Source organism: Moschus berezovskii, chromosome 22 (genome assembly GCF_049115385.1).
Source record: "Moschus berezovskii isolate FMDL1 chromosome 22, NW_MosBer_1.0, whole genome shotgun sequence".
NCBI lineage: Eukaryota > Metazoa > Chordata > Mammalia > Artiodactyla > Moschidae > Moschus > Moschus berezovskii.
In genome coordinates, this window is record NC_142481.1 from 49,901,564 (window position 1) to 49,923,171 (window position 21,608).

At 62.5% G+C, this 21,608-nt stretch overlaps 1 protein-coding gene across 4 annotated transcripts in view; it reads left to right on the forward strand.

Moving 5' to 3' along the window:
- The window catches only part of PIEZO1 (piezo type mechanosensitive ion channel component 1 (Er blood group)), a 56,942-nt gene that overhangs the window by 32,842 nt on the left and 2,492 nt on the right, over positions 1-21,608 (forward strand). The window contains exons 3-44 of one of the 4 annotated variants that reach the window (XM_055412957.2): positions 495-617; positions 1,618-1,675; positions 1,789-1,927; positions 4,853-5,021; positions 5,168-5,381; positions 5,484-5,655; positions 5,739-5,852; positions 5,931-6,021; positions 6,848-6,948; positions 7,231-7,491; positions 8,076-8,187; positions 8,272-8,450; positions 8,539-8,687; positions 8,773-8,949; positions 9,222-9,334; positions 9,436-9,590; positions 9,674-9,850; positions 9,942-10,067; positions 10,142-10,342; positions 10,787-10,991; positions 13,808-13,912; positions 14,493-14,646; positions 14,744-14,987; positions 15,148-15,244; positions 15,335-15,506; positions 15,799-15,888; positions 15,959-16,053; positions 16,353-16,424; positions 16,964-17,064; positions 17,498-17,579; positions 17,649-17,705; positions 17,793-17,965; positions 18,123-18,208; positions 18,402-18,593; positions 18,707-18,965; positions 19,033-19,221; positions 19,405-19,666; positions 19,881-20,010; positions 20,088-20,235; positions 20,315-20,529; positions 20,643-20,801; positions 20,884-21,031. In XM_055412957.2, the coding sequence (XP_055268932.2) occupies positions 495-617; positions 1,618-1,675; positions 1,789-1,927; positions 4,853-5,021; positions 5,168-5,381; positions 5,484-5,655; positions 5,739-5,852; positions 5,931-6,021; positions 6,848-6,948; positions 7,231-7,491; positions 8,076-8,187; positions 8,272-8,450; positions 8,539-8,687; positions 8,773-8,949; positions 9,222-9,334; positions 9,436-9,590; positions 9,674-9,850; positions 9,942-10,067; positions 10,142-10,342; positions 10,787-10,991; positions 13,808-13,912; positions 14,493-14,646; positions 14,744-14,987; positions 15,148-15,244; positions 15,335-15,506; positions 15,799-15,888; positions 15,959-16,053; positions 16,353-16,424; positions 16,964-17,064; positions 17,498-17,579; positions 17,649-17,705; positions 17,793-17,965; positions 18,123-18,208; positions 18,402-18,593; positions 18,707-18,965; positions 19,033-19,221; positions 19,405-19,666; positions 19,881-20,010; positions 20,088-20,235; positions 20,315-20,529; positions 20,643-20,801; positions 20,884-21,031 (6,266 nt within the window). The remainder of the gene's footprint in view (positions 1-494; positions 618-1,617; positions 1,676-1,788; positions 1,928-4,852; positions 5,022-5,167; positions 5,382-5,483; positions 5,656-5,738; positions 5,853-5,930; positions 6,022-6,847; positions 6,949-7,230; positions 7,492-8,075; positions 8,188-8,271; positions 8,451-8,538; positions 8,688-8,772; positions 8,950-9,221; positions 9,335-9,435; positions 9,591-9,673; positions 9,851-9,941; positions 10,068-10,141; positions 10,343-10,786; positions 10,992-13,807; positions 13,913-14,492; positions 14,647-14,743; positions 14,988-15,147; positions 15,245-15,334; positions 15,507-15,798; positions 15,889-15,958; positions 16,054-16,352; positions 16,425-16,963; positions 17,065-17,497; positions 17,580-17,648; positions 17,706-17,792; positions 17,966-18,122; positions 18,209-18,401; positions 18,594-18,706; positions 18,966-19,032; positions 19,222-19,404; positions 19,667-19,880; positions 20,011-20,087; positions 20,236-20,314; positions 20,530-20,642; positions 20,802-20,883; positions 21,032-21,608) is intronic. The other 3 variants (XM_055412959.2, XM_055412960.2, XM_055412961.2) reach the window with 3 other exon arrangements.

Below are 21,608 nucleotides of genomic sequence, written 5' to 3' on the forward strand. Positions count from 1 at the left end.
ATTGGGGGTAAGGCAGTACCATGCTGCTAGGGCCAATAGCAACACAGATGTTTGCTGGATACATGACCAGACCTGAAGGTGGCCTCCAGCCTGAGGGGGCCTTTCCTTCTGACACTGGCTCTGCCCCCCATGCCCCACACCCCAAGTAGGGGGCAAGACTCAAGCACTGGCGGGCTGGGTGTGGTGTACTCCACTGATTCCTTGTTGTATGACTGTGGGCAAGTGACTTCACCTCTCTGTGCCCATTTCTTTGTAAAGTGAGGTCATGATAGTTCAGGACCTTGGGGCAGCTGTGAGTGAGCAGTGGGATGGTGCAGGAGGGGTATGCTGCCTGAGTTCTCTGCTGACAGACCCTGGGTTTATGCTAGGCTGGTGGACACAGCCTGGCTCATGGCTGACAGCCAGGGCTGACTGGCCTTCACTGGTCTCCCCCTCCCCATACCCCCGCAGGCTCGGCTGCATGCTGGCCTTATCCCTGCCCACTCTGCCTGCAGGTCACACTGGCCGCCTCCTCCGAGCCCTGCTAGGCTTCAGCCTCCTCTTCTTGGCAGCCCACCTCACCTTCCAGATATGCCTGCATACTGTGCCCCGCCTGGACCAGCTTCTGGGGCCAAGCTGTGAGTCACTAGAGGGCCTGGGGGGATACTTGAGGGCAGCAGGCCTAGGGGAGAGCCAACGGTCTCCCTGAGCAACCAGAGGGCCTGGGCAGGGTTGGGGAGCCTCACACTCTTCAGCAAGGTCAGCCAGCCTCAGGGGCCACCCTGCCTCATCCAGGCTTTGTCTACCTCTGAGTGTTTATCCACTATTTATATCCAGTGCAAATGGGCCCAGGTTAATTGCCCCAGTGACAGGTGGCCATGGGGCTGGGCTGAGCACCGGCAACACTGAACCAAGCCTGGTGTCCGGCTCACCAGACAGCCCTGGTCTTCTCAGGCCCCCCCTGCTCAAATCTTCCTCCTGAGCCTTTGGAGGCATAGAGCCTAGGCTGGAGGGACAGGGGTGCCAGCAGACCCGGTGAGCTGCCTGCCCACTGTCCTGCACCCTCTCACCCTGTGGAGATTCTTCTCCAACTGGCACCCAGCCCTCCCACCTCCACTGACTCCAGCACCCCAGTGTGCAGATGACGGAGCCCTGGGCTCCCATCCCCACTGCTTGGAGGGGGGTTTCCCACCTCCATGTCCCGCCTGGATCGTGGTGGGCAGGATGTCCCACCCGACTTTCCATTTTCATTCTGTGAAAATCGTGTGTCTCCTGCAGCTTAGAGACTGGAAGTCAGGTGCCTCAAGGGCCCTCTGGTCCTGGTGGCTCTGCGACCAGGCTTCCCATGTGTGCCCCCTCCGGCTCCCAAGAAGCAGTCAGCCTTGGCCAACAGACCTGATAGCCCTGCCACAGCCACACAGAGCCCAGTTGGGCTGTGAGCCGCATTCTGCCAGGCAGAACTAATGGCCTCTGACCTACCAGACTTTCCCTGGCTGGGCCTGTTTCCCTACCAGCATAAATAGCATTCTCAAGCATCCCTGGACACCTGGAGACCTGTGGCTTCTGAGGGCCTCTTGGCAATGAGGGGGTTTCTTGGTGCCCACCTGCCTGACCTGGTTCCCCCACCTCTCTCTGCAGGCAGCACCTGGGACACCATCACCTGGGACACCATCTCCCGGCACATTGGGGTCACGAGGTGAGAGTCCTCAGGGATTTCCTGGGCGTGAGGTGGGGGCCTCCAGCTCCTGGGGTGCCCCCACCGGTCCCAGCCTCCCTAAGCCCACCATGGGCTCTCCCTGCCCTCCACAGGCTGGACCTGAAGGATATTCCCAATGCCATCCGCCTGGTGGCCCCTGACCTGGGCATCCTAGTGGTCTCCTCCCTGTGCCTTGGGGTCTGCAGGCGCCTCACGAGGATAGCCCGGCGCAGCCAGCACGTCCAGGAGCCGGTGAGGGCTGTGGGGCACCCCGGGTCCCAGCCTTTTGAGGACTGTTGTACGTCCTCTTTCTTTCTTTCTTTTCTTTTCTGAAACAAACGTGGACATTTTAGTTGTAAAAGCCTGTTTGTGCCCACTGTGGAGAGACGTGACACCAGCGGGGAGGTCTAGTGTGTGTCCCGTGGGGCACTAGCATCACAGTTCACGGTCCCAGCACATGCGGGGGCTGCAGGCAGCATCTGCCCTGAGAGCTGCTCCTGAGCGGGATCTTCAGGGCTGCAGGCCACAGGGAATCAGTGGTACTGGGAGGCCATGTGTGCTGCCGACAAGGAGCACCTGGGGACTGACGGATGGATGGACAGACGGATGTTTGAGGTACTGGGAGGCCATGTGTGCTGCCGACAAGGAGCACCTGGGGACTGACGGATGGATGGACAGACGGATGTTTGAGGTACTGGGAGGCCATGTGTGCTGCCGACAAGGAGCACCTGGGGACTGACGGATGGATGGACAGACGGATGTTTGAGGTACTGGGAGGCCATGTGTGCTGCTGACAAGGAGCACCTGGGGACTGACGGATGGATGGACAGACGGATGTTTGAGGTACTGGGAGGCCATGTGTGCTGCTGACAAGGAGCACCTGGGGACTGACGGATGGATGGACAGACGGATGTTTGAGGAGCACCACCCACAGCAAGGGCATCGGTGGGCTTGTGAACAAGGCAAAGGCTGTGTAGGCTGGAGGCCTAGAGCAGGACCCTGCATCCGAGTCCTTAGGGTCCCGCCCTGGGTCTCCCCTCCTTGTCCTCTGGGTGAAGGCTCAGCTCTCCTGTCCCCGCACAAGGGCTGTAGTCTTGAGCCCTGTTTGGGTCCCACACTCGGCCTCAGCCTCTGTCCAGTAGGACCTGGTCTCCAGGGCTGGGTCAGGTCTGTGATATCCAGCGTCCCTGCCTAGGAGGCAGTGGGGGACACATGCTCACATCCTTAGCCCCATTGTCCTCTGGTCAGGCTGCTGATGCTTGTGGAAACGCGGGCCTCAGTCCCCAGAGAGGGGGCCCTTCCTGTCACGGGCTGGGGTGGGGCTCAGCCTGCAACTGACTGCCCGTCCCCCGAGTCCTGGGGGGCAAGGCTGGCACCCCCATTTCACAGAGGACATGGGGCCTGGAGGTCAAGAGGCTCTTCCAGGTACTTGTGGGGGTCGAGTGGGGGCTGGGCCGGCTCCCTCCATCCCTATGGCGTGTGGCACTGGCAGGCACAGGGGCCAGAGCAGCCTCTGGTTTCCTCGTTAGCAGAGCCAGGGCTTCCTGGAACAGCTCCGACGGGAAGGAGCTAGCTGGTTCCCCATGCCTGGGGCAGAGGGAAGGGCCAGCCCCCACTCCATGCTGTCCACCGCCCCTCGGACCTCAGAGCAAGGCATCACAGGCACCCAGCATTTAAGGTCTGAGCCAGAAGCAGGCACAGCCCCCCTTGCAGACAACCCCACCTGGCAGGGCCATAGCACATGCGTCCATGTACGTGCGCCCATCCCAACTTAGCACACATATATCCATGCCTGCCCTGCATTTCAGACGGGCTACGGTGGGGGGTGCAGCCTGGGGGACTGGCGAAAGCAGGCTGGACACTGCTAGCGGCCCCCAGCACCTGTCCTTTCACCCAGCAGCTGCTTCTGTTCTTCCCACATCCAGAAGCACTCATTTTCCACGGCAGCTTTCCCAGGGCTGGGGCCAGGCTATGGGCGGAGTGAGCTCTGGCCTGGCTGCTGTGCCTTCTAGGGCTGACCCCCCACTCCCATTCCAGGATGTAACAGGGGGACCCTGGGTACCACTCTGACCCCAAGGCTGGGCCTCCTGCCCTGCCCTGTCCCCTCCATACTAACAGACATGGCCCAGCAGCACTCCCTGGGGCCTGCCCAGCTCTCCACCTATGTTTGACAGGCAGAAGACAGATTCAGAGGGGTTAGGGAGCTTGCCGAGGCTGCCCAGCTGGGAGATGTGGATCTGGGGTGTGACCAGGGCTCCTGGCTCCCCCACGCTCTCAGCCTGGATGCCGAGGGCCACCTTGGCCAGGGTGAGTGAGGCACAGGCCAGCGCCAACATCTCAGGTGGGGGACCCAGGGGCTGGGCTTCTGACATAGAGGCTGTTCTTTCTGCCTCTTTCCGGCTCCCCAATTCCAGGAAACAGTCTGTTCTGGGAAACCTTGAGGCAGGGCCAAGGAGACAGGCCCTGGTGGGTCTCCATGCCCGCGGACAGGTGAGGCCGGTAGGGCTGGCCAGGGACACCCAGGAGGCCCACCTAAGTCTCCAGATGCCCCACAGGCAGCAGAATGAGAGCAGGCTGTCCCCTGGCGCGGTCTCCCCTGGCAGTGTGACCTGAGTCCCCCCACCCCCAAGCCTCTTATAAGGAAGGTGCTGTGGGCCAAGAGTAGGGTGTGGAGCTGCTCTGTGACCAGAGTGAGGAACACCTGTGACCCTGCCATGCGTCCCCACTGGGGCGCTCTCAGGCCAGGGGCATGGGGCACAGATACACGAGCCTGTGGGCTGCCCTGTCCTTGGGGCCCCTGGAGCAGGTGGGAGATAAAGAAGACGCACCTGAGGGGCACTTGGGTCATCTGAGTGCCAGGCCTTGGCAGGAATGTGTCACTGCTGCAGTGGGCCACCTCCAGGAACGCCTCCAGGGCTGTGAGGCCGTGGGAAGGTGGTGGGCAGCACTGGTGCACACAGGCTGGCAGCCCTGTGACCTCAGAGGGCCAGCAGTGGGTAGGAAGGGGGGCCAGGGAGATGGCCACAGGGGTGGGCTCCTCCTCTCCCTCTCCCTTCCCCCTCTCCCCTTTCCCTCCTCCCTCTCCCTCCCCGCTCCCTCCTCCACCCTCCCCCTCTCTCCTCCCTCCTCCCCCCCCCCCCACGTGCCTGACCTCTGCTCTTCCCCTGACCTTGGCAGGACAATGACAGTGAGGAAGCTGACGCTGGCTCCCTGGGGGAGCTGCGGGAAGCCCCTGCACTGTCCCCCACGAGGAGATCTCGGCTGGCCGCTCGGTTCCGGATCACAGCGCACTGGCTGCTTGTGGCAGCTGGGCGGACTCTGGCCATCATGCTGCTCGCACTGGCAGGTACCCACTGGGCAGGGGGCTGGGACCCCACCTCTGACTATCACACTGGGAGGGGTCTCAGCAGCCAAGCTCCCCACTGACCAGCAAGACGGTGGTTACGCCACCCCAGCCAGGAGTGACCCTGTGTGCCCCTACCCGGCCCGCAGGCATTGCCCACCCCTCAGCCTTCTCCAGTGTCTACTTCCTGCTCTTCCTGGCCATCGGCACCTGGTGGGCCTGTCACTTTCCCATCAGCCCCTTGGGCTTCAACACACTCTGCGTCATGGTGGGCTGCTTTGGCACCGGTCATCTCATCTGCCTCTATTGCTACCAGACACCTCTCGCACAGGCCACTCTCCCACCTGCCAGCATCTGGGCCAGGTGAGGGCTCGCCCCAGGCACCGCCCTGCCCTCGCCACAGCCCTGCCCACCTGGCACCCATGACCCCCTCGCCGCAGTTACCAACACACCTTCTCTGGGCAGGGTGTTTGGTCTCAAGGACTTCGTGGCCCCCACCAACTGCTCCAGCCCCAACGTGCTGGTCATCAATTCCGATCACGACTGGCCCATGTATGTGAGCCCTGGCATCCTGCTGCTGCTTTGCTACACGGTGACCTCACTCCTGAAGCTCCACGCCCACCAGCCTGCGGACCAGGTGAGGATCCAGGCCAGCGCCCTGTGTCACCCACCCCCTCGGGCCAGAGCAAGGGGGCTGAGCCTCATCTCTGGTCTCCACAGAGGAAGGAGGCGGCCGGGGACGATGGCACACGGGAGGTGGAGTTGACCGAGGTGGACCGGTGGCCCCAGGGTCAGGCCAGGGTTGTGGCCATCAAGGAGGAAGGGGCTGCCCAGGTGAGGGGTCGGGACTGAGAGGTGGGGCCGGCAGCCCCCTGCCCACGGGCTTGGCTCATGGACTTGGCTTGTCTACAGCACACAATGCCTACTCCCACAACACCAGATCCTGAGGACAACTGCATTGTACACGACCTCACTGGCCACAGCGCCATCCAGCAGCGACCCTGTAAGTATATGTAGTCATGCAGTGCTGCCCCCTGGTGGCCTTGCCGTGTTGGCCTCTAACTGCACCCTTCTTTGGGGCTGCTCAACCAACCTTCATGGCTTGGCTGGTAAAGAATCCGCCTGCAACGCAGGAGACCTGGGTTCGATCCCTGGGGTGGGAAGATCCCCTGGAGAAGTGAAAGGATACCCACTCTAGTATTCTGGCCTGGAGAATTCCATGGACTGTATAGTCCATGGGGTCGAAAAGAGTTGAACATAACTGAGCGACTTTCACTCACTCACTCACAGACCCAAGACCCTGCAGGGATCTCCCTTGCCTGTCCGTCTGCCTTTCAGTCCCAGAGTTATTCACTGCTCTGTCTTGGGCTGGCTCTGTGTCCCCAGGGCAGGTCTGGGCATTTTTCCTGGGTGCTTTTTCTTTCTTTTCTTTTGCCCTAAGCCTCAATTTCCATCTTACAAAGCAGGGAATGAAGTTGCTGGCCTCCGGGGATGTGGGCACTCACAGAGCTGGAGGGACTGAGGCCATCTCGTCCACCCTGTCCCTCTAGAGTTTTGGAAACCAAGGCTGGGAGAGGGGCAAGAATAGGCCAGGGTTCCACGATGCATTGGGAACAGAGTCAGACAGGAGCCTGGGCCCTTTTCTGTCCCCAGAACCCCTATAAGACTGTGCTGAGCATGGCTCCCCCCACCCCTACCCCAGACTGTGGCTCCAGTACTGTCTCCACTTGGGGGCTGAGTCAGGTATGGGTGAGGGACTCTGCCCTATTGATGTTGGAGCCTCCCCAGCAGGGTTCCTGGTTCACCTGTGACCCCTACCCTCACCCTAGCATGCCCCCAGCTGGCTGAGCCGAAGGAGACGTCTCCGCTGCACGGCCTGGGCCACCTCATCATGGACCAGAGCTACGTGTGTGCCCTCATTGCCATGATGGTAAGGGTGCTGGCCTGGACCAGTCGAGGGCTGGGCCTTCCCACGGGCTTTCACGGCATTCGGGGAGAGGATGGTGGCCTGGTGCCTTGTCGCCAGAATTGGGTGGGACTGTGGCCTGCCTGCTGGGCCACAAATTGTCCAGGCCAGCCACCAGCCACGTGGTTGTGTGTGTGCACGTTTGTGTGGTGGGTGGGTGGGCCAGCAGGGTGGCTTTGCTTTCCTGTTGGGGGCCCCCATGCCATCAGCCTGGGGAGCGTGTGTGCAGCCCTGCCCTGCCTGCAGGTGTGGAGCATCACCTACCACAGCTGGCTGACCTTCGTGCTGCTGCTCTGGGCCTGCCTCATCTGGACAGTGCGCAGCCGCCACCAGCTGGCCATGCTCTGCTCGCCCTTCATCCTGCTCTATGGGCTGGCACTCTGCTGCCTGCGTTACGTGTGGGCCATGGACCTGCGGCCCGAGCTGCCCACTGCCCTGGGCCCCGTCAGCCTGCGCCAGCTGGGGCTGGAGCACACCCGCTACCCCTGCCTAGACCTGGGCGCCATGGTGAGTCCTCCCAGCCCTCACCCGGCTCCCAGTGTGGCAGGCATGCTGCAGTCCAGGACCCACGTCTGGGTGTCACCAGGACCCCGTGGCCAAGCGCAGCATAGTTGCTTGATTGGTGTTTGTCGAGTGAATGTGTGATGACCTCATGTTGCCGGGGGCACTGTCCTGTCTGCCTGAGATGGTGAGCAGTGAGCACTGCTACGCCAAGTACCCTGTGAGCACTGCATGTGGTCCCGGGTCCCAGTGAGTTTCTGTGCCCTCATGGTGTCCCCTTGTGAGACAGATCATTGCATCTGGACATCCATGCCACCACTGGCCACGTGGGGGGGATGTGGGTTACACCTCACCATGTGAGTCCATGGTCATGCAGGCATGCAAACACATATGAGCTCGTGTTCACCTGTGGGTCAGTGTGCACACAAGATCGTGTGTGAGTAGAAGCCACCGTGTAAGAGTGTGTGCACGTTTGTGTGTGAATTCGTGCCTGAGAGGAAGATGGCAGGTGGGGGGACACCTTCCTACTGCAGTCTCATCCCCAGCTCCCCTGCCTGGGCCCCTCAGTGATGCTGCCGCCCTCTCCCCAGCTGCTGTGCACCCTGACCTTCTGGCTCCTGCTGCGCCAGTTTGTGAAGGAGAAGCTGCTGAGGAGGGCGCGGGCCCCCGTGGCACTGACGGAGGTCACCGTGGCCACCACAGGTGAGCGGGCGGGAGGGCTGGGTGACTGGGGGGCAGCTCCTTCCCCACCTGCCTGGTCCTGACTCTGTGCCCCACCCGCCACAGAGCCCACACGGACGCAGATGCTGCTGCGGAGCCTGGGGGAGCTGGTCAGGGGCGTCTACGCCAAGTACTGGATCTACGTGTGTGCAGGCATGTTCATTGTGGTCAGCTTCGCCGGCCGCCTGGTGGTCTACAAGATCGTCTACATGTTGCTCTTCCTGCTTTGTCTCATCCTCTTCCAGGTGCGGGGGCATGGGGTGCAGAGTGGTGGGGGCCGGTGTCAGTGGGGTTGGGTCTCACGGCCGGCCTCACCACGCCGTCGGCCGGCAGGTCTACTACAGCCTGTGGCGGAAGCTGCTCAAGGCGTTCTGGTGGCTGGTGGTGGCCTACACCATGCTGGTGCTGGTGGCCGTCTACACCTTCCAGTTCCAAGACTTCCCTGCCTACTGGCGCAACCTGACGGGCCTCACCAATGAGCAGTGAGTCTGGGGCGGGGCTGGGGGGGCGGGACGCCGCCATGGGTGTCGTGCAACTGTGCTGACCCCTACCCCTCCTCCCTGCCAGGCTGGGGGACTTGGGCCTGGAGCAGTTCAGCGTGTCCGAGCTCTTCTCCAGCATCCTGGTCCCCGGCTTCTTTCTGCTCGCCTGCATCCTGCAGCTACACTACTTCCACCGGCCTTTCATGCAGCTCACCGACCCCGAGCACCGGCCCCTGCCTGGCACCCCACGCTGGGTTCCCGGGTAGGCCTGCCCCCTGGGGCTGGGGTTCTGCAGAGGCTGGTGGTGTGTCGGGCAGGAGACCTGGAATGGGGGTAGGGCCTCCGTCATCACCTTCAGGTGCCCTACTGGGGTCACAGGGGTCAGGAGGTCAGCAGGCCCCATGCTCCCACTTGGTGGCTGCAGCACCCACAGCTGAGGTCCCAGAGCTGGGGTGGGGGAGGCAGGAGAGGAAGGAGCTGCAGGGGCCGCCCCAGGAGCGCAGGTGGGAAGGACACTCTGGGGCCCTGTCCTAGGCAGGACGCGGTGAGCCGGACCCCCCTGCTGCAGCAGGAGGAAGAGGAGGAGGTGCCCAGGGACGAGGGGCTGGGCATGGCCAGCCCCCACCAGACCACGCAGGTCCCAGAGAGTAAGTTCAAAGTGCCTGGACTCGAGCCCTGGAGCCCCATCTGCACGGGACAGGATGGCCCAGGCCCCTCTGCCTCCTCACTGTCCCCCTAACCCCCCCAGCCAGCAAGTGGGGCCTGGTGGCCGAGCGGCTGCTGGACCTGGCCACCGGCTTCTCGGACGTCATCACCCGCATGCAGGTGCTGGTGCGGCGCCTGCTGGAGCTGCACGTCTTCAAGCTGGTGGCCCTGTACACCGTGTGGGTGGCCCTGAAGGAGGTGAGTGTGGACATGCTCGCACACCCGCATGGGCCCCCCTGGCGCTGTGGGGAGGGGGCTGATCTGGCCGCCACCACCCATAGGTGTCGGTGCTGAACTTCCTGCTGGTCGTGCTCTGGGCCTTCGCCCTGCCCTACCCACGCTTCCGGCCCATGGCCTCGTGCCTGGCCACCGTGTGGACCTGCATCATCATCGTGTGCAAGATGCTGTACCAGCTCAAGGTGGTCAACCCCCACGAGTATGCCAGCAACTGCACGGAGGTACGCGCCACGGTGGAGGGGCGGGCGCAGAGGGCCTGGGTTGGGGTCCATCCCTGGGGTCAGCATGCAGTGCCTGCTGCTCCTCTCCCAGCCCTTCCCCAACAGTACGAACCTGCAGAAGATGGAGATCCGCCAGTCCTTGCTGTATCGCGGGCCTGTCGACCCCGCCAACTGGTTTGGGGTGCGGAAGGGCTTCCCCAACCTGGGCTACATCCAGGTGAGTGTAGCGGGTAGGTGGGCCAGGTAGGGGGCCTACGGGGCGGGTGGGGCCTGACTGCCCTCGCCTCTCAGAACCACCTGCAGATCCTGCTGCTACTGGTGTTTGAGGCCATGGTGTACCGGAGCCAGGACTACCACCGTCGCCGGCACCAGCTGGCCCCGCTGCCCGCCCAGGCCGTCTGCGCCGAGGGCACCCGCCAGTGGCTGGACCGTGACCTGCCCAGCTGCCTCAAGTACTACATGAACTTCTTCTTCTACAAATTTGGGCTGGAGGTGAGGCTGGGGTCAACCCTTGCCCCTTCCCTGGGGTTGGGTTCAGCCGCAGGGGTCCTTGCTACCCTCTGTGGGGCCTTTGCTGAGCAAAGGCTAGAGGGGATGAGGGGGTGGTGCAGACCAAGGGTGTCGGTGCTGACCAAGGGGGTGGTGCAGACCAAGGGGGTGGTGCAGACCAAGGGGGCCGGGGGCCCCAGCTGGAGGTGGGCTGGGATTGGGCTCAAATCTGTTGTGGGGCCCCCACCTCGATTCCCCCAGCATGGAGACATGTTTAGCCTCTCTACTTCTCCAGGAGAGTGGCCTGGGCCGCTTCCCCCATCCTTGACACGACACCCTCTACCCCCCAAGGCCGCCCAGAGGCAGAGCCAGGAGGACCACACCCCCCCTCCACCACCAGCTCACTGTCCTCACCCTGGCCACGCCTTTCTGCTCTGCCACCCCTAGGTCTGCTTCCTGGCGGCCGTGAACGTGATTGGGCAGCGCATGAACTTCATGGTCATCCTGCACGGCTGCTGGCTGGTGGCCATCCTCACCCGCCGACGCCGGGAGGCCATCGCCCGCCTCTGGCCCAATTACTGCCTGTTCCTGGCGCTCTTCCTGCTATACCAGTATCTGCTGTGCCTGGGCGTCCCCCCCGCCCTGTGCATTGGTGAGTGGGCTGCCAGCCGGGCACATGCTGGGTGCCCTGGCCCCTGGTGTGGCGTCAAGCCCCTCCCACCTGTACCCCCTCCCCCACCATGGGCTCTGTGGGCCGCAGTTGTGCCAGCTCTAGGGGGCAGTGCTGGCCCCTCGTTCATTGGTCTCCCTGAATCCGTTGTTTTCTTTTTGCCAAAAATTTTATTTTGAAAAGTTTCAAATGATCAGAGAGGTTGAGAGGAAAATAGTCCAGGGAGCAGATGTGTGCTCCTTTTGGCTAGTGGGGGCTGTCTGGAGTCCACGTCCAGTATGCCCAGGGTGGAGGCCTCTGTGTGCAGGGCGGTGACCACGCTCAGCTGCCCATCCCTGGACGACACCTTGGTCTGGTGCACCATCCAAGCTCAGCGGCCGCATCCTCAAGGCCGTGTCCCTGTTGGCTGCTGGCTCTGAGCAGGACCTGACAGGAGCGCTTGGCCATCTCCTTCTGTTGCCTTTCTGTTATGACCTTTCTGGAGTCAGGCCACAGGCTGGCAGAAAGCCCTGATCCTGGAATTGTGGGCTATGCCCCAGGCTTAGAGGCTGGTGAACATGTGGGCAGGAACAGCCCACAATGGGGGCAGTGAGCAGCCATCAGCCCTGCCTGTTGAGGGACTGGCCCTCGGCCTTGTGTGTGCACATCCACACCTACAGACTCTCCCTGCTGCAGGGAGGCCTGCACACGATGGACATCAGTTCCGACTTTGGTTACTCCTGGCACAGTTGTTAGTTGTCTTCTCTGTGAAAGGAGCTTGAGTTTCTCCCCCTCCTGCTGTTTCCTGTGGTCTGCAGGTACAGGGGTTTCTCTGGACACCTTGTAATGTCCTGTGCTCCCTTTCACATTTGGAGCATCTCAGCGGTGCCCATGGAGCCCCCAGGCAGGCCCTTCCTCCCTCAGTGTCTGTGGAAGGCAGGTCCCTGGCCCATGAAATGCCCCTTTTGGTTGACAGTCTGTGAGTTTTGACAGAGAGCAGCAGAAGCAGAACAGACAGAGTTTGTAAACAAGCTTCACTTAGTTGTGAAGCATCAGCCTCTGACTCGACCTGGCATAGCGATCCAAGTTAAGAACCAGAACAGGTACAGGGCCCCGACACCAGGCAGAGCCACAGTCCACCGTGGCCAGCCCTGATGGCCCCTTCCCCCAGCTCTCTGTCCTAGGCCCCTGAGCAGACCCCTCGAGCTGGCCCCACAGTCTCCTTGGGCTCCTCTGTCTCTTGTCATCTTGAGGCTTCCAGAGCACAAAGCAGTTGTCTCTAGAAACTGTCTCCACACAGCACCGTCACAGTTTTCATTAGACCAGTTTATGCGTCTTTGGCAAGAAACCTGCAGCTGCGAATAGTCCATCTCAGGGTGCCACATTGTGTTCAGTGTATCCCATCGCAGGTGATGGCCTTCCACCACCGGGCCTGACACTGCTTGTCACTATCATGTATGTGGTTGTGGCAGAGACCTTGGGGCATAGCGAGGGTCTCATTTCCATGTAAACCCTCACCCACTCAAGGGATCCGTCCACAGGAGCGTCTGGTTTTCTGGTGGTAGCTTTGTCCCCTGTGGTGCTCAGTTGGCATCTTCTGTAAGACAGCTGTCCCCTCACCCCGCTGGTCTGTCCAGCTGTTTCCCTTTCCGTACAGATTCTGGGCCTTCATTCCTGGGCTTCTGCTCCCACCTGTCACTGGGGCTCTGAGTTCACGCAGTCCCTGTGCAGCCCTGGGACATGTCCTCACTTGGTTCCATGAGATGCTGCCTCCTCAAGAGACCCCCTGCTCCCCCCGCCCCAGGAAAGTGGCCCCTGCCCCATGGAGCCTGGTTCCTTTCACTGGAGAGTGCAACTCAGAAACCAAGAACAGGGTCCCGGCTGTGATGTTGCTACGAGTGTCGCTGCTCCAACACCCTCTCGCTGGACAGTGTCTTTAGTTAAGACACTGTTTCTGAAGTTACTCAGGGAGGCTCCGCTCTGCACCCTCCCCCCACCCCCAAAGGTGTGTCACGCACACCTTGTCAGGTTAGACCCCTTGTCAGCCTCTGCTCCATCCTGGGCTCCCCCAGCACCCTGTAATGTAGTAAAATTCACTCTTTGGTGCAGACCAAGGCAGGAGCTCTGTGTGCCCCCCAGGTTCCTGCCCCCCCACCCTGCTTCCAGCGACCACCGTGGTCTCTGTCCCTGTGGTTTGCTGTTTGCAGAACAGCACGTGAGTAGGATGGTTTAACCTTGGGTTCTGCCTTCTCTCACAAGACACTGTTTAGGGTCAAGGTGCGCTGGGCTGTGGGCTGGATGCCCCTTGGCTTGCGACCCCTAGTAAGCAGTTTTCTGTGCTTTGGATGTGCCAGAGTGGGCTTGACCTTTCACCCTTGTATGGCATTGGGCTGTCTTCAGGTCTGAGATGTTGGGGATGAGGTGCTATAGAGGTTTGCTTGTTCGCCAGTGTGCAGGTGTCTGTGGGTCTGTAGTTTCTGTTTCTCTGGGGTGATCACCCCAGGTAGTCTTGCCAGTTCCCCTCTGCTCTGGTACTGGGCGTCCACACTGTTTTCTTTTAGCCATTCTGACAGGTGCTCAGTGAAGCCTCACTTGGGTCTACCTGGGCCGTGACCCACACACACTGGGCACCAGTCCCACCCCCCTCAACCCCTGTGTCCCACCCACATCCCCCCGCCCACCCAGGGTGTCTGGAGCACATGTCCATGAGAACTGAGCTCCCTGGCCCTGTGTGCAAGAGGGTGTGTATAAGTGACTCCTGGGGTTACTGGGGTTGGAGGTGGGTTGGGACAGTGAGTGACCACACCCTCTGCCTACAGACTACCCATGGCGCTGGAGCCGGGCCATCCCCATGAACTCCGCGCTCATCAAGTGGCTGTACCTGCCTGACTTCTTCAGTACCCCCAATGCCACCAACCTCATCAGTGAGTCCCCAGCCCCTCACGCACACACACCACTGCCAGCCATGCTGAGACCGTGCAGATGCCCATGGGATGGTCAGCGGGTGGGCACCAACCCTCCTCTCCAGCCAGCAAGGGGCCCATTGCCCAGGCCTCATCAGGGAGTCCAGTCCTGCCATTCCCTGTGGGGTCTGTGTTCCATGAGTGTACCCCGTCCCACAGGCGCATCTCACGTGTACACACTCCAGCACACAGATACATGTCTGCTCACTGGTGTGGGCACAAGTGTGCATGCAGGAGTGGACATGGGCGGACACAGGTGTGGCGACTGATGCCACATGGCATACAGTCAGGCTCACGTTGGCCTCATTTCCTGATGCGTGCGGGTTGTGTATGGAGATCTACATGTACACAGAGAAAATGTACACAGGCATGTTCTCCGACACACATGTGCACATCCACATGGTCTGTTGATGCTAGTGTAAATAAGCATGGACGTGTCTGCCCAGCTGCCCACACACCCCATCACCCAGGATAAGGGCCAAGCTGGCAGGAAGTGGACTGCACTTCCCGGGTGTGACAGTGGCCTCCCATTTGCCCACAGGTGACTTCCTCCTGCTGCTCTGCGCCTCCCAGCAGTGGCAGGTGTTCTCAGCCGAGCGCACGGAGGAGTGGCGGCACGTGGCTGGTGTCAATACTGACCGCCTGGAGCCACTGCGGGGGGAGCCCAACCCCGTGCCCAACTTCATCCACTGCAGGTGGGGGTCTTAGAGGCTGTGGGACTCCGGGGGCCATGGTCGCAGGCTGCTGGGGAGGTGGTGGTGACGTGGGTCCACGGTGACATCCACCCGGCAGGTCCTACCTCGACATGCTGAAGGTGGCAGTCTTCCGCTACCTCTTCTGGCTGGTGCTGGTGGTGGTGTTCATCACGGGGGCCACGCGTATCAGCGTCTTTGGGCTGGGCTACCTACTGGCCTGCTTCTACCTGCTGCTCTTCGGCACTAGCCTGCAGCAGAAGGACACACGTGCCCGCCTCGTGCTGTGGGACTGCCTCATCCTTTACAACATCACTGTCATCGTCTCCAAGAACATGCTCTCTGTGAGCCTGGCCTGGCCCCGCCCCGCTCTGCCCTGCCCCGCCCCATCCCGCCTGGCCCCGCCCACCCTGGCTCCTCAAGGCCCCGCCCCATCTCACCTGCTCCGCCCCACCCTGGCTCCGCCCCGCCCTGCCACCCATTCTGAACCTCCTCCGCCCGCAGCTCCTGTCCTGCGTCTTCGTGGAGCAGATGCAGAGCAGCTTCTGCTGGGTCATCCAGCTCTTCAGCCTCGTATGCACCGTCAAGGGCTACTACGACCGTGAGTGGGCAAAGCCGGCGGCCGGGGCCCTGGGGGTGCTCCGGGACACCCGGCTTACAGGACCCTGACCTGGACCGTGTCCGTCCACAGCCAAGGAGATGCTGGGCCGCGACCAGGACTGCCTGCTGCCCGTGGAGGAGGCGGGCGTCCTGTGGGACAGCGTCTGCTTCCTGTTTCTGCTGCTGCAGCGCAGGGTGTTCCTCAGCTACTACTTCCTGCACGTTCAGGCCGAGCTCCGCGCCACCGCCCTGCAGGCCTCCAGGTGTGCTGCACCTAGAGGGAGAACCAAGGAGACAGACCCCCTGGGACCTTCTCAGGACCTTGGCGATGCACGGTCTCGGTTGTTGGCTGGACTGAGGGCGTGTCCCTGCTGGAAGACCTTCCTCCCCAGCCCTGTGCTTTGGCTGCTCCTGTTCCCTCTCTCTAACTCTGTGATACTGGAGGTTCTAGGAGGGTCTCCCTCTCCCCACAGCAGGTCAAGGGGGGTGCGGGCGGGTAGAACCTGAGCCCCCTAGGCCAGGCCATAGCTGATGCACAGCCTTGCTGCCCCACAGGGGTTTTGCCCTCTACAACGCTGCCAACCTCAAGACCATCGAGCTCCACCGCAGGGCAGAGGAGAAGTCGCTGGCCCAGCTGAAAAGACAGTAGGTACCATGTGGGCAAAGCCAGGGCTTTCCCGATTTGGCCAATGCTGAGCCACCTCCCCTTCTGCAGGATGGAGCGGATCCGGGCCAAGCAGGAGAAGCACAGGCAGGGCCGGGCCAACCGAGGCCGCCTTCAGGGTTCCCCGGACCCCAGCCAAGAGCCAGGTGAGTGTGGACAGAACCTCGGTGCCCACATCCCGTGTGTCCACGCCCGCTGGAGTCGTGTCCGTGCTGTGTGACATCCCATGGAGCTTCTGGCCCATCCACCTTGTGCTGTGTGGTCACTCTGTCCCTGCAGGCCACATGGCCAGACCGTGACTATCCGTCTGCACTTGTGGGCTGTCCTCCACCCTCCGTGGCACTTCATGTAGCCCCTTCATTGCCCAGGGGCTCCGAGTCTGTGTCCGCTGAGGGGCCGCCTGTGCCCCTCCCCACTGGCTCATGCGCACCCTGCCCCTCCACAGGGCCCAGCAGTCCAGGGGGCTCCTCCCCGCCACGACAACAGTGGTGGCGGCCCTGGCTGGACCACGCCACAGGTACTGCCCCCACCTGGCCTTCCCTGACCACCCTTTCAGAGCCGCTGTACGCTGGGCAGGCCTCCCTCTTGCCCTGCACTGACCTGTCCGGCACCTTCCGGGAGCCCTGCCCTCAGACTTCACACTGAGCCTCTGGGTCATCAGGGACCATGTCCCCACAACAGGCTCTGTGTATCTTCTGCTTTCTAACTCTTGGACTCAGAAGTCTGAATCTTGGCTGCTGGCTGGCAGTGTCCCTCCTTCCTAGTCCTGCCGCTTGTGTTCCTCTCGTCCAGTCTGGGCTCGTCCCACTGCTCTTGCTGTGTCCTATGCATGTGCCACTATCCGCCGGCCTGCCACTCCCTGGTTCTTGCCCGTGGCCGTCCCTCTGGGGAGGGTGGCATGAGGGCCTTTGTCCCAGGGTCACGGGCTGCTGAGGGTCCCGAGCTGGCCAGAATAGCCAGACTGTTACTGCACCCATCCCAAACCAAGGAGATGAACTTGAGGGTCTGGGGGGAGGAGGGAGGGTGGCTGGCTCTCAGTGCCCCCCTTGCCCGCAGTTATCCACTCTGGGGACTACTTCCTGTTCGAGTCAGACAGTGAGGAGGAGGAGGAGGCCCAGCCCGAGGACTCCCGGCCATCGCCACAGAGCGCCTTCCAGGTGAGCATGTGGGCCTGACACTCGCTAGGGTTGGGGCACCTACCCAGCCCATTCAGACCTCCTGCACTCACATATGGGGTAAAGGCAGGATCTAGGGGTACAGGTCATGGGCAGCTGTGTGCCCCTCTGCCCACCTCCCTGGGCCCTGACTGACCACTCTAGTCTTTTGAGAAGGCTCACTGTTGGCTAGACACGCCCTTCCTGTCCACCTTTGGGCTCCTGTTCTCAGCATGGGGACTGGCGCTGAGTGGCAGCCAGGATGTGTTGGGTGGTTCATGCACCACCCCCATCTTCCCACCACAGCCCCCCAGGGATCTGATGGGCCCCACTCTGGCCTGCTGACCCCAGGCTGCTCCTGGACGGGAGGCAGAGGTGGGTAAATGGGATCCCATGGAAGGGGCGGCGGAGTGCTAACCCAGGGCCCTGCCTGCAGATGGCGTACCAGGCGTGGATGACCAACGCGCAGACGGTGCTTCGGCAGCAGCGGCAGCAGCGGGCTGAGCAACTGCGCACAGGTGAGTCTGGCTGTGGGCAGGTTGTGGGGTTGTGGGAGGCAAAGCGCTGATCAGATCCCCTGTGCCTAGGAGGCGACCCAAGCCAGGAGGCAGGGCCGGCAGAGGGCTTGGAGGACGAGGTGACCGGTGAGCTGGCGCCAAGGGCTGGGGTCCGGGAGCGGGGGTCACCCGCTGACCGCTCCTTTACGCCCTCCTGCCCAACCCTCGCCGCAGGTCGCAGCCATGTGATGCAGCGAGTGCTGAGCGCCGTGCAGTTCCTGTGGGTTCTGGGCCAGGCACTGGTGGACGGGCTGACGCGCTGGCTGCACGACTTCACCCGGCACCACCGCGCCATGAGCGACGTACTGCGCGCAGAGCGCTACCTGCTCACGCAGGAGCTGCTCCGGGTGAGCGGGCTTCCCAGGCCCCGCTGTGTCACGCCCCCGGGTCCGCCCCCTACACCAACGCCCCGCCCGTCACCACATGCCCTGCCCCTGCACAAACGCCTGCCACGCCCCGCCTTTTGCCCCAGTTGGTTGACCTGAGACCCTGGCTACCCTGCAGGGTGGAGAGGTGCGCCGGGAAGTGCTGGACCAGCTGTACGCCAGCGAAGCCGAGGCGGCCCGTGATGCGCTGAGCACAGCATCGAGGTAGGAGCGGGGGCGGGCGGCTCAGGACAGTGGGGATCCACCTCACCCGGCCTGTCCAGCCCCAGCGCCTGAGCTGCTGCACAGGGGGAGGTAGCTGGCTGGACCCTTCCACCAGAGACCCAGAGGCCCTCCAGGACTGCCCCCAGAGCCCGGGCAGAGCGCAGGCTGCCTTGTGAGCTGCCTTCTCCCACAGCGGGCTGGGGGTTGAGGAGCCGCTGAGCAGCATGACCGAGGACACCAGCAGCCCCCTGAGCACTGGCTACAACACCCGCAGCAGCAGCGAAGAGGTGGTCACCGAGCCCGGGGCTTCTCTACGCAGCTCTGGGGAGCTTCCTGCCGGTGGCCGCGGCCGAATGCGCACGGCCAGCGAGCTGCTGGTGGACAGGTAAGCAGAGAGGGGTGCACAGTGGGTGGCCCCTGAGGCTCCGAGCCGGTGCCGGTGCTGGTGCCTGGTGCCGTCCAGGCCTCTGCGCCAGGCCTGAGCCTGGTGCCCCGCAGGCGCATGCACATTCCGGAGCTGGAGGAGGCGGAGCAGTTCGCGGCGGGGCGGGGCCGGGCGCTTCGGCTGCTAGAGGCCCTGTACCAGTGTGTGGCTGCCCATTCGGAGCTGCTGTGCTACTTCGTCATCGTCCTCAACCACATGGTCACTGCCTCAGCCACCTCCCTCGTGCTGCCCGTGCTGGTCTTCTTGTGGGCCATGCTCTCCATCCCGCGGCCCAGCAAGCGCTTCTGGATGACGGCCATAATCTTCACCGAGGTGGTAGTCGCTGGAGGGGTGGGGGTGAGGGTGGTGCGGGCGCCATGCTGACCTCTTTCCCCTGCAGGTCACAGTGGTTGCCAAGTACCTGTTCCAGTTTGGCTTCTTCCCCTGGAACAGCCACGCGGTGCTGCGGCGCTATGAGAACAAGCCCTACTTCCCGCCCCGCATCCTGGGCCTGGAGAAGAGCGACAGCTACGTCAAGTATGACCTGCTGCAGCTCATGGCGCTCTTCTTTCACCGCTCACAGCTGCTAGTGAGTGCTCACACACACACCTGCACACCTAGGTCGACACATGGGAACACGCACACACATGTGCACACACAACCATTTTGTTTCGGGAAGCAGGCTGGACATAGTGGGGCCCAAGGTGGGCCTGGCCATCTCACCCAGCCCAGCTTGGCCACGCCAGCCTCACCAGCCTGCCTCCCTCCACAGTGCTACGGCCTCTGGGACCATGAGGACCCCCCATTGTCCAAGGAGCACAACAGGGGCAGTGCAAAGGAGAAGGGGGCTGAGGAGGAGCCAGCCCTGCCCGCATCCCAGGAGGAGCCTGGAGGGGCGGCCAGGCCCCCTGCTGAGGACAACGTCCAGGCGGAAGTGAAGGGTGGGCCCCTAGAGCCCAGCGACAAGAGGCGCATCAGCCTCCGTTTCAGGAGGAGGAGGAAGGAGAGCACAGAAGCCAGAGGACAGGCCATTGGTACGAGGGCCCACCCGGTGGATCTGCTCACACCCCACGTCCCTCACACCCTCTGCTGGTGACCCTGGGGAGGTCCCTGCACTTGGTTTGGTCTGTACCAAGTGGGCTGGCTGCACTGGCAGCCCCTTTGGGGTTTCTTGGGATGGTCAGGAGTCTGAGCTGGGCCAGCCGGTGCCGTGCGGGCTTCACCATCAGCGGTGGCTGCTCCCCACAGAAGGCGAGGAAGAGGAGGAGGCAACGGTGGCAGTGCGGGCAGCAACCTTGCAGAGAGAGAAGAGGCGGAGTCGCCCCCGGGAAAGAGTGAGGGTGCTGGGGGTCCGGCTGCAGAGCTTCTGCCTGTCCCTGTGAGTGCCCGGCTGGGAGCACCCAGGCAAGGGTGGGAGGCAGGTGCAGGGCCTGGACTGAGCCCGCCCACCCGCAGGGCCCGGAGCGTGTACTGGCCCATGCGGCGCTTCTTTCAGGACATCCTGCACACGAAGTACCGGGCCGCCACCGACGTCTACGCGCTGATGTTCCTGGCTGACGTCATCGACTTCATCATCATCATCTTTGGATTCTGGGCCTTTGGGGTGAGCTGGGTCTCGGCCCTGGTGAGCCCAGGCCCCATGGCCTCCCCAGCACCTCTGACCTCTGCTCTCCCGGCCACAGAAGCACTCTGCAGCCACGGACATCACGTCCTCCCTGTCAGATGACCAGGTGCCCGAGGCCTTCCTGGTCATGCTTCTGATCCAGTTCAGCACCATGGTCATCGACCGCGCCCTCTACCTGCGCAAGACCGTGCTGGGCAAGCTGGCCTTCCAGGTGGTCCTGGTGCTGGCTGTCCACCTCTGGATGTTCTTCATCCTGCCTGCTGTCACCGAGCGGTGCGTGCCATGGTGCAGGCCCCACCTGGACACAGGCTTTGTGGTGCCTGGTGGAGGCAGGGTTGGCGGGGTGGGCACCCTGACCTCTGACCTGGCCTCCCGGTCCCATCCAGGATGTTCAGCCAGAACGCGGTGGCCCAGCTGTGGTACTTTGTGAAATGCATCTACTTCGCTCTGTCCGCTTACCAGATCCGCTGTGGCTACCCCACCCGCATCCTCGGCAACTTCCTCACCAAGAAGTACAACCACCTCAACCTCTTTCTCTTCCAGGGGTGAGTGTGGCCAGCCTGGGGTGCTGGGCTGGGGGGGTTGTCCTCCCTCTGGCCCTCCTGATGGTGCCCTGGCCTCGGGCAGGTTCCGGCTGGTGCCATTCCTCGTGGAGCTGCGGGCAGTGATGGATTGGGTATGGACAGACACCACGCTGTCCCTGTCCAACTGGATGTGCGTGGAGGACATCTACGCCAACATCTTCATCATCAAGTGCAGCCGAGAGACCGAGAAGGTGCCGGGGCCCTGGAGGGCACTGGCCCCTCACCCCCACTGGGGTCCTGCCTGGGGACGCCCATGCAGCCTGAGTCCAGAGAGCACTGTCCTAAAACCCTCCTGGCGGCCAGAAAGGGCTCCTCCCAGGGGGACGGTGACTGAGGCTGCCTCAGGGCGACCTAACCGCAGAGGGGCCGGAGCTGACACTCAGCGGGAGAGGCCTGGCCTCTGAGCCCTGGCTCACTATCGTGGGTCACAGTGTGAGCACTGACATGTTAACTGGGCTTTTGTGCTTTCTCATCAATTTTATTGATAAAATTCACACATCACCAGGTGGATGGTTTCTAGTATATTCAAATCTCCATAAGCATCAGCACAGTTAAGACCACACTCATCATCCAAACAGAAACCCCAGCCCCACCAGCAGTCGGCCCCCATCCACCCTCTACACAGGTGTGCCTGTTCCTGTCACGCCAGCTGCATGGACCCACCACACATGGCCTTCCACAACTGGCTTCTCGCAGCACAGTGTGGTCCAAGTTTATCCATGCAGCTGTATCAGTTTCTTCTCTTGGCTAAGTAGCAGTCCGTTGTGG